The 11439-nt window shown below is 48.4% G+C and overlaps 1 protein-coding gene across 1 annotated transcript in view; it reads right to left on the bottom strand.

The window, feature by feature from the left end:
- LOC102825395 (putative protein TPRXL-like) overlaps window positions 1-1525 on the bottom strand; it is a gene marked incomplete at its 3' end in the record, with an annotated part of 7114 nt that extends 5589 nt beyond the window's left edge. The window contains exons 1-2 of the mRNA XM_006869028.1: window positions 1404-1525; window positions 746-838 (exon numbers count right to left, since the gene is read on the bottom strand). Coding sequence (XP_006869090.1) covers window positions 746-838; window positions 1404-1525 — 215 coding nt within the window. The remainder of the gene's footprint in view (window positions 1-745; window positions 839-1403) is intronic.
- Window positions 1526-11439: the final 9914 nt, after the last annotated feature.

Below are 11439 nucleotides of genomic sequence, written 5' to 3'. Positions count from 1 at the left end.
AGTTGGCGTTGTTGTTGTTAAGTGCCCTCGAGTCGATTCCGACCCATAGCAACACTGTATAGGTTTCCAAGGAGCAGCGGGTGAACTTGAACCGCCGACCTTGCAGTTCAAACGGCTTTACAGTCTGGCGCATGAATTCACAGTGCCACACCAAGTTGGTGTTACAGCCTCTAAAATGGCTTACTCTTCTTACCTGTTTGTTTTCCCCACCAGACATGACGTTGGGGCAAGACCTACCTTGTGTTTCACAGCACCTGGTACACCACTTCTCAGAGGTGGGAACTTCTGTCTATCCCGTTTCATATAACAGGAAAAGGGCTCAGAAGGGACAGGCAATCTGTGACCGGAGTGTGGTACCAACTCGGTGGTGGGCTAATACGGTGGTGTCTCACCGTTGCAAATTGAGGTCCAATTTGATGGGAGACCCTAAGTGTGTGTGTTTGAAGCAGGGAGCGTCCTAATATGAGGGGCTCCTAATTTAATTAAATTTGGGCTGGGGGAAGGGGACCCTTCCACACTTCTGCTTGCCCCCAGGATCAGCCTCAAGCTGGGCAGGCGAGGGGACTCAGTCTGGAATGACATAGGGTGGGTTTTTTTGACATGCTTATAAAGACATGCTCACAGTTAGCAGATTTGCCAGAAACCTCCCCTTCTTTCCTCCTGCCCCTTCTCCGCTAAGAACCTTCCTGCTAGCTCCAACAACTCCCTCCAGGTCCCTGGGAGCTTGCGCCCAGATCCCACCTACCGGGACTCCACAACCAATGGCTGCACTGCCTGATGAGGTAATGCGTACCCTTCGTGCTCCCATTGGCTGTTCTGCAGGCCATTCTCTGCTCGTCTGAAAGTGGAGGGCGTGTGGGGCTCTAAACAGATTCTGGCATTGCTGAGCTTGGGCTAGATTTAGTCCTGGAAACGGTTTGTTGTTGTTGTTAGGTGCCATCGAGTCAGTACCGACTCATAGCGACCCTACGCACAACGGAACGAAGCACTGCCCGATCCTGGGCCAACCTCACAATTGTTGCCAAGCTTGAGCCCATTGGTGCCGCCACTTTGCTAATCCAACTCGCTGGGGGTCTTCCTCTTTAATGGTATACTTGGGTAAATGAGCTCGCTGTGTGATAGCTCCTGCCCGTCTCTGGGCACAAGTCCTAGCAAGGAGAGACATAATCCGAATCTAGAAACCTCTGTCCTTTCCCTCTCCCCTCTAGGGACGCCCCAATCTTCCTCTATGAGCGGGAAGGACCCCAACATCCAAAGATTCCTAAATTGCCTATGCTAGACAATTGAACATTTGTTGAACGCCCACTGTGTGCCATTCAGCAGCACGCTGGAGATACAGCGGCAGCAAAATTAGACCCTGGTTTCTACCCTCAAAAGCTCACAGAATAATGGGAAGGGGTCACGCCTTCTGGTAGCTGCGGGACAGAGCAGCCTCTCCTCCTACCTCCTCACCATTGCCGCTCAGTGGCGGGCTAGTGGTGGACAGGGTGGGCAGGGGCCGGCGGTTTCCTGGCAGCCGGGCCATGTTCTCCGTAGCTGCCAACGCAGAGCAGTAGAGCTGACAGGCGTTCAAGAGGAGTGTGTGTGTGTAGGGCCAGGGGGCTGGATATTCCTCTCTTAATTATCTTGTTCACTTGTTTATTTACTGGGAGATCCAGGAGTGTTTGGGGCCCTGCCTTCTCGTTCATAGTTATATTCATTCAACAAACATTCATTTGATTTTTCCCCACCGTCTTTTGTTTTATTTACTTCCCTTTTATTCCCCCATTTCCTCCCTATAATCATTCTAATGGAATTTTGTTTTCTCCCTTTAATAATTGTGGGCGTTCTTGAAACTGCCTGTGTTCCTTTTTCCTTAACTTTCTCATTGAAGTAACTTCCATAGAGCAAATTCATTAACCTTAAGTGACTGGCAGCCCAGAGGCCGGGCTGGGTGAGATTTTACTTTGGTATAGGTGGTTGTCGCTGCATCCAGATGTAGATGTAGGACCAGAACCGGAACTAAAGGGAGATAAGGGAGGTCAGTCTTGGAAATTCAGGTCAGATCCTGTCTTTAAGCTGTTGATATTTTTGCTCATTGTGACTTTGTCTTGCATTACTTTTTATTTTTAAAATATATTGCAGTCAAATATTATTTACCATGATTGTTGAGGTTTGCATCCAAAGTGAAAGCTTCACTTTCCTTATCCTATTCTTGGTTCAGAACATTCCCCCACCCAGAAGACTCCCTTGGGCCCCCTCCCAGTCAGTACCACTCCCCTACCCCCCCCCCCGGGTAGTTGTTTTATGACTCAGTGACCTGGACACAAGAGAAGGAGACACTGAACAGCCCTGCACCATCCTCATAATCCCATTTCTGCTGCCATTGTATCAACCCATCTCTTTGGAGTCTTCCTCTTTTTCACTGACGGTCCACTTTACCAAGCATGATGTCCTTCTCCAGAGATTGGACCCTCCTGATCACATATCTGAAGTATGAGAGTCGAAATCTCATCATTCTGGCTTCCAAAGAGCACTCTGGCTGTACTTCTTCCAACACAAATCTGTTTGTTCTTCTGGCAGCCCATGGTACTTTTAATATTCTCCTCCAATACCATAACTCAAATGCATCAATTCTTCTACAGTCTTCCTTATTCACTGTCCAACTTTCACATGAATATGAAGTGACTGAAAATACCATGGCGTGGGTCAGGTGCGCTGTTCCCCGGAAGGTTACACTTTCAAATCTCCAGCACTGCAGTTTCATGAGCCTGTTTTAGGAATGTCGATGAATAGCATTGTACAGGACATAGGTTTCTGAGTCTGGTTTCTTTCACTCAACATAATGCTTTTGGGAAGCATCCAAGTTGTCACATATATCAAGAGTTCATGCCTTTTTATTATTCCGTCGTACCTCAATGTGGGGATAGACCAAGCCGGTTTACCTCGTTGCCTGCTGATGGACATTTGCTGTTTCAAATGTCTTGGCTGTTCTGCATAAAGCTGCTACGAACATTCTCGTACACGTCTCTGTGTGGACATATGCTCTCGTTTCCCTTGGGTAAACACCTTGTAGTACGATTGCTGGGTCATATGGTAGGTGTCTGTTTCAGTTTTTAAGAAACCGCCAAACTGTTTTCCAGAACAGAGGTACCATTTTGCATTCCCACCAGCACTGGAAAATACAGCCTGTGAGCGTGTCTTCAGCGCATTTCCCCATCCCCCTGTGGCGGTAGGCTAAGCACTAGACCCCATGGCAGAAGGTTGGTGGTTCAAACCCATCAGCCGCTCCTTGGAAACCCTATACAATGTGGCTATGAGTAGGAATTGACTCAACGGCACTTAACAACAACAACACTTTAAGGAGATGGAATTTAAGTATGCACTTCAGTGGGTTTTGAAAAATATAGACACCGATGTAGCCACCACCTCAAAGGAATATATAGCATTTCCATCCCCCCACTGAGACAAATGTCTCATGAAACCCACTCCCCAAAAGTAAATTCTGACTCACAGCCAAACTGCAGGACAAAGGACAACTGCTGTATAGAGTTCCTGAGACTGTAAATCTTTACGGGAGCAAACAACCTCATTGTTCTCCTGAGGAGGGCTTAGTGGGTTTGAACTGATGACCTTGTGGTTAGCAGTCCAATGCTTAACCCACTGTGCCACCAAAGCACCTTGAGAGTTCCCTTGTTGTTAAGAACCATGGAGTCGGTTCAACTCATAGTGACCCTATACAGGGTTTCCGAGGCTGTAAATCTTTACAGAAGCAGAAAGCCTCGTCCTTCTCCCGCGGAACAACTGGTAGTTTTGAACTGCCGACCTTGAGGTTAGCAGCCCGATTCGTAACCACTACGCTACCAGAGCTCCTTAAAGTCCCCTTGTTGTTGTTGTTGTTAAGTGCTGTCGAGTCAATCCCGACCCATAGCGACCCTGTGTAGGGTTTTCGAGGAGCAGCTGGTGAGCTTGAACCGCCAACCTTGCAGTTCAAACAGCTTTGCAGTCTGGCGCATTAACCCACAGCGCCACACCAGGACTCCAAAGTCCCCTTAGGCATGTGCTTTTAATTAAAAGAGAAAGCTCTTTTTTATTTGTTTCTGTGCTTTAACGTTGGACTGCTATCCTAAGATCAAACTCACCCGCCGCTCTTTTGAAGAAAAGTGAGGCTGCCTGCTCCCATAAAGATTATATACAGTCTCAGAAACCCTATGAAGCAGTTCTACTCTAACCTATAGGGTTGCCTTGAGTGGCAATCAAATCCAAGGTGTGTGGGTACGCTTTGCTTTGTAGCTCCACCCACATGGAAGTGCAGAAGCTCCACCCACTCCGCTCTGTAGGCTGCGGATATCCATCCCATGATGCCACTCACAGTGCGCTGTTGAAGCCCCACCCACTCCACCCTGCCTACTGCAGAGGCCCCACCCTTGCCACCGGTAGCAACGCAGAAAGAAGTTCCATCCACAAGCAGACAATGACTAGCCTCCCTCGTGATTCATGACATTCTGATAAAGACCTATTGAGCTATAGGTTGCCCCATCACCCGTTGGAGTCCTCTCCAATCTATTTACCTGTTATGTCTCAAAATTTAACAAATGAGCACCAACTGCGGCCAGTTGAACGTTCATGCATTTTGTACAAATTGTTGTTGTTGTTGTTGTTAAGTGCCATCGAGTCGGTCCGACCCATAGCGACCCTGTACAGGGTTTCCGAGGGTGTAAATCTTTACGGGAGTAGAAAGCCTCATCTTTCTCCCATCTCATCCCCACCCCCAACAACATTACATATTAATTACTTTATCACGCCTATTTTACAGATGGGAAAAGTTAAGGGCAATGATGTCGCCTGCCCCTGGCCGCACAGTTCAAAAGTGGGTGAAGTTGGGGCCGGCAACGTCTGGCGCATGGGGTCCCCAGCTGATCTCCTCCCTCCCTGCCTTCCTCGGAGGGCGGCTGTTTATGCTGGACGTGTGGCCAGAGACGGGTAAGGATCACGTGGAACCTTGGCTACTTAAGACAGAGCCATTGCCATGCTGCAATGAGTCTCAATGACTGGTAAGACTGAGGAATTCGCACTGACCACCTAAGACAGGCAGCGTCCCTTAAACAATCAATAAATAAGGAGGATTCAGATGCAGACAGTGCAGACCCGGTCAGGAGGCCAAGCCCCTGTGGGCCCAAGCGTTGTTGACAGTCCAAACCATAGGCTCTGAGGATCAGACTCTAGCTACCTAGTAGACATAGCAAACTGTCCCTCATCTGATTATTCAGTAATGCTTGTTAGTAATCTCATACATGAGCCCTGGATATCCACAGACAAATGTAAAAACCTTCCCTAAAAGCCGAGACTGTAAATTCCAAAAAGGCAAAGTTTCCTCCCCCTCGCCTCCCAAAAAAAAAAAAAAAAGCTAAAGAGGATAGAGAGAAACACTGTTAACTGATGATGTATGGAGGGGATTATAATCAATGTAATGAAACAAGTCATATGTATGGTTGAATGTGAAACTGATGATGTGCCCTGTAAACTTTCACTCAGTGCAAAATAAAAACATTTAATTAACAACAACAACAAAAAAAAGTGGGTGAAGTTGGGATTTGACCTTGGCATCTGGCCTCCCTCCCTGTGACCACCGCACACACAGCCTCTATGCTAAACCAAAACCACTTGATTCCCACTCATAACCGACCCTGTAGGGCAGAGTAGAACTGTCAAAGGACTGGTGGATGCGAACTGCCAACCTATTAGCAAGCAGCTGCTGCTTTGACAACTGTGCCCCGCCAGGGCTCCTTTCTGTGCTCCTAGATGGGCGGCAGGACTCAACGTACACTAGAAACCCCAGTATCTAAAATGCTCTGAAAAATAAACCATCAGAATGACTCTAAAACTCACTGTCAGGAATGTAACTGGTCTTTCGTTGTTGTCATTAAGTGCTGTCGAATCAGTTCTGACTCACAGCGACCCTATATAAGGTTTCCGAGGAACACTTGATGAGTTTGAACCGGTCTTTAGCTATTAATAATTTATTTATCTCATGTATGTGAATATTCCCATTTTTGCTCCAAGGTGTGATTTGGGAGAGGCGGGAGAGAGGGAGGTGCACTGCCCCAGGCCTGGTTCAGGGATGTTATATAATATACGCTTGTCAGCTTTCTAAGATATAAAAAGTTCGGATTCCAAAACATATCTGGCCCCAAAGGTTATTACTGTCTATTGGAGTTCTGGAACTGCACTATTGGGTAAGCACTGGACTGCTAACCACAAGGTGGGTGGTTCAAACTAATCAGCCTGTCCTTGGAAACCCTATACAGGGTCACTATGAGTCGGGACCACACTTAACAATAACAACAACATTACTATTTATCATGGGGTTCAAGCTCACCAGCTGTTTCTTGGAAACCCTGTACAGGTTTGCTATGAGTCGAACTGACTCGATAGCACTTAACAACAACAACAACATGGGGAGAGTGGTGGTTCAGCTGCGCTCCTCACTTACCTATGGGAGACACGGGTTAATTTCTGTGTAGCCACCGAGTCTCAATCATTGGAGGCTTGTATGTTGCTAGGATACAAAATAGACTTTAGTGATGCTTTGAGACTAAGAGGAACAAGAAGAAAGGCCTGTTGATCAACTTCTAAAAATTAGTCAATGAAAGCCCATTGGATCACAGTAGTTTGAGCTGAGACTCATCATGAGGATGGCACAGGAAGGGGCAGTGTTGGGTTCCATTGTGCATGGGGTCACTGCAAGTCCGGGACTGACTTGATGGCAGCTAATAACAAAGGAGCTCTGGTAGCGTAGTGGTTACAAATCGGGCTGCGAACCTCAAGGTCAGCAGTTTGAAACTACCAGCTGCTCCGCGGGAGAAAGAAGAGGCTTTCTGCTCCCATAAAGATTTACAGCCTTGGAAACCCTGTACAGGGTCGCTATGGGTCGGAACCGACTCCATGGCACTTAGAAGTTTGCCATTAGGGTTTCCAAGGCTGTAAATATTTACGGAAGCAGACTGATTCAGCTTTCTCCCTCGGAGTTGCTGATTGGTGGGTTCAAACCATCGACCTTTGGTTAGCAGCCAGTGCTTAACCCGCTGTGCCACCAGGACTCCTCACAACAACTATTATTTATTATGATGATTGAACTTCTCCACCACTAACTCTTCCAGGCACTGGGGTTCAGCAGTGACAAGGACAGGCCTGGTCTCATGGGATTCATAGTCTAGCGGAGGAAGACAGACATGGTGCCCGGAGGTTAAACACTGGGCGATCAAGAATGTAAAGCGCATGCGTGCTGGGGGACCCAGAGGCGCTGCTTGGCTAAGGCTCAGGGGTCAGCGAGGCTTCCTGGAGGAGATGCTAGAACAAAGACCTTAAGAAAGTAGTCCGTGGGAGAAAGGACACAGTGTTTCCGCAGACAGTGCAACTTGTGCAAAGGCCCCGGGACTTCAAGGGCTCCTGGGAGGTGAAGGGACACTTTAGAGGTTGGGCTCGGCGCACACGCCACCTAGCTGTTCCTCCAACACACCAGGCCTGGTCTTGAAGTTCTTTCTTCTGGAAACGCTTTTCCTTCAGCTGTAAATGCTTCATTGTTTCCTTTCACTCCATCTTAGGTGCAGTGGAGCCTGGGGACTTGAGGGGACTGGGAAGAACTGAACCTGGAGACCAGAGCTGGGGGCCTCACCTGGTCCACCGCACTTCCTGGAACCTAGCCGCTGGCTGGTCCAAGGAGAAAGGACTTTTCATTTTGGAAAAGGCTTTACTCCATGGAAACCTGGCATCTTTGTAGGTTCAGCGTCTGCTCTTTCTGCTGCCCGGGCTCAGACCAAAAACCCGAGTCACGACACCCTTCTTTCTTTGTCTTCAACTCCATCCCACACAACGGCGACACCTCAGCCAATCCTATTACCTCTGCTGCAGAATCTAACCTGAATCCTGCCCTCCGTTTCTCGCCCTCTCCCCCACAGTTGATCTACCCGCGGAAGCCAGAGGGCGCCCGTGAGCACCTCGGGCCCTAGCCCATCCCTGGCTCTTGCTGTCGAACTCTCACCTTAGAATCCTCCCTTTGACCCTTTCTTACTCTCAGACTTCTTGCTCAATCTGCTACAACCACATAGACCTCCTCGCTGTTCCTCCAACTCGCCAGGCCTGGTTCTGCTCCAGGGTCTTTGCACAGGCTGTTCCTTCTGCCTGAAACACTTTTCCCTTAGCTGTAAATACTGGTTTCCTTTTCTTAAATCCCAAGAAGGCAGTGATGTCTATTATGGTCTGGCTTCAGTAGGTCTGCAACAAAACAGTCGTGTTGTATTTCCAAATCCTGGTTGGGACCATGGACATGGACACAGATAGAGATATTGGGGAAGGAAAAAAAAAAGGTTACCGCTCTCTACCTTTAATTATTTTGTCGACAAAGCTCACAATTCAGCAAGTCAAGGTGGCATTTGAGAGGGACGGTTCCCTTTAGCATAGCTGACAGCTAATTTGTGGGAAGTTTAATTACAGGCGGCGTTAATTAACTGGCAGAGCGATGGGTGAGGAAGGCAGCCATCTGTTCCTAAGAAACGTCCTCCCCTTCTGGGCCCGGCTGGGAGACCGGGAGGAGTGAGCAGGGAAGAGGACAGGACATGGAGAGGAGGTGGGGATGGAGAAAGGAAAGGAAGATGAATTGTTGCCTTTGATAACCCTCCTCTTATTGCCCAAGAGCTCTTGAGGTGCTTCCTGTGGCCTCCACCATTTCATGGCGACTCCAGTTGAGTCCAGAAAGGGCAGCGAGAGTTCCTTGGAAACCGCCTCTTACGCCTCTCACCTCTCGCTGGATGTATCACTAGGAGCATAGGACGTGGAGTAGAGGAGGTAACAACTACACTGTTCTCTGCGCACACAGGAGAGGAGTGATGCCCACTAACAAGAGATGGTGGCGTAGTTTAAAAGACCTCAGCTGCTAGCTGCAAGTTTGGCTGTTTCAGAGGAAGATGTAGCTATCAGCTTCCATGAAGACTGATTTACAGCCTTGGCAATCCTCTATGGCAGTTCAACATTGTCCTACAGAGTCTCTATGACTTGGAATGGTCTCAAAGGCAGCAGGTTGGGTTGGGTATTGGGAAGGGGGAGGGGAGGTGGCATCGGAACAGAACTAGGGGCGAAGGATGACAATCCCAGCAGCTCAGCCTGCGAGGGTGGATTCTTCTGATCTACCCATCATTCATTCCTTCAGTTAACTCTTCTTCACAGGGAAGAAGTGAACGTGAAGAAAATGGGGCTTCTCCTAAGCTGTTTGACCTGGGGCAAATTGTTTCCTCTTCCAAAAAATGGCATGATTATAACACCACTCTGGTGTGACTCTGTAGAATGAGCTCTGGACTACTGTGGTACTGTAGGTTAATGCGCTGGACTGCAAGGTTGGTTTGAACCGCAAGGTCGGCGGTTCAAGCTCACCAGCTGCTCCTTGGGAACCATATACAGGGTCGCTATGAGACAGAACCAACAGCATTTAACAATAACAACAAATACTAACTGCAAGGGTGGTGGTTCAACCCACCAGTCATTCCTCAGAAACCCTACACAGGGGCGCTGTGAGTTGGAACCCACTCAATACCACTTCACAACAAGTTCACTTTGTCTTCCTAGAATTAAAAAAAACTTGCTTTCAAATTGATTCCAACTTATGGCAACCCCACGTGACCAAGAAGACCTGCTCTTTCTAGCTTGGCTATCATCTTTTCAGAAGCAGATCACCAGGCATTTCTTCTGCCATGCAGCTGGGTGGATTTGAACTGCCAGCCTCTAGCCTTTAGGTTAGTTGTCAAGTGCAAACCGTTGGCACCACCCTGGGACCTCCTTCTAGGTGTGTGTGTGTTTGTGTGTGTGTGTGTGTGTGTTGAGGGAGGCGTTGCACTAAAGTCTGTACCTTTCTTGACTCTGGGCTCACATATATGCTGTTCCATCCACTTGGAGGTAGCTTCCTAGCTCCACCTAGCTGCTTCTGCTTCATCTGTGGCGTCTTGGCATAGACTGCTTCTCCCGGGGAAGACTTCCCTGAGCCTCCAAGCTAACCAGTGTGGTCTTGGGCTTTTAATCCGAGGCAGGTGGGAGCCCTAGAGGACCGTGGGCAGAGGAGGGCCAGGCCTCACAGCTGCTCAGGGGCACCTTCTGGCTGCTGTGAGTGGAACAGACTGGGGGATGAGGGAGGAGTCAGGAACTAAGTGAAGGTAACTGCTCTCTGGTCCAGGCTATCTGTGATGGGCCAAGTGGAGGAAGAGGTGTGGGGGCAGTGGGTGGATTTGCGATAGACTTTAAAGACAGAGATTATGGAACTTCTTGAGGGACTGTGTGGTGGTGAGAGAGAGAAAAAGAAGAGCAGAGGATTCCCGAGGACCGGAAGAGATACAACTTTATTTCCCAACAATCCAAGCTCCTTTGAACTCAGATACTCCCACATCAAGCCACATCTGGTCAGAGGGTTCTCCAACATGGGTATGAATCCCAGCTCTTGCTGACGTGCCATGTGACCTTGGACAAGTTGCTTTCCCTCTCTGGCCCTGTTTACTCAGCTATAAGTGGACTATATCTCTTTTCTGGCTCCTCCAATTCTCAGCCTCTAGAATCCACCCACTTCTTCCCACTCTTTTACTTCCACCTTTGCCCAGCCCCATCACTGCCCATCTGGACCAGTGTAATTGTTTCTTCCCTTCCCTCTCCTCCACTCTTGGCCCCCCCATCAATCTATTGTCCACATCAAAGGAGGTTTAAAAACCATCAGTCAATTCATATCCCTCCTTGTGGCAAAAGATTTGAACTGCCACTTCACCAGAGAAGATAGACAGATGGCAAATGTATCCATGAAGCAATGTTCCATGCCATTAATCAGAAAAGAAATGCAAATTGAACCCACATTTACTAAACTACTAAAGTGGAGTCCTGGTGTGGTGCTACAGACCACAAGATTTGAACCACAAGGTGGCGGTTCAAACCCACTGGCCACACCTTGGAAACTCTATTGAGGGTCACTATGACTCAGAGAGTGGCTGTAGTATCAATTCCAACCCATGGCAACCAGATGACTCAAACTTTCAAACCTGGTAAAGTCAAGTGATGAGGATGTAGAGCACTTGGAACCCTCGGTCGCCGCTGGCGGGAATGCAGAATGGTGCAACCACTTTGGAAAACAGTTTGACGGTTTCTCATGAAGTTAAACATTCACTTACCAAGCAACGGAGTAATTCCACTTCTAGTTATTTATCCAAGAGAAGTGGAAACACCGGCCCACCCAAGAGCCTGTACATGAATGTTGATGACAGCTTTCTTCATCATCAAACTGTTACGGGTTGGAGAACAAACAAGATGGCAGATTGGGTGGAAGTGCAGTGAGGAGCTCCCCCGGCAACAACACAGAATACAGGACCAAGCAGGCTCAGGGGGTGGTCCCAGACCTCTGAACCACATATAAAGGAATATTTAGAAGGTTGGAAG

The sequence above is a fragment of the Chrysochloris asiatica genome, unplaced genomic scaffold (genome assembly GCF_000296735.1).
Source record: "Chrysochloris asiatica unplaced genomic scaffold, ChrAsi1.0 scaffold00125, whole genome shotgun sequence".
Lineage (NCBI taxonomy): Eukaryota > Metazoa > Chordata > Mammalia > Afrosoricida > Chrysochloridae > Chrysochloris > Chrysochloris asiatica.
Note: the sequence above shows the minus strand (reverse complement) of the source record. Positions and strands in the feature narration are given on the sequence as shown.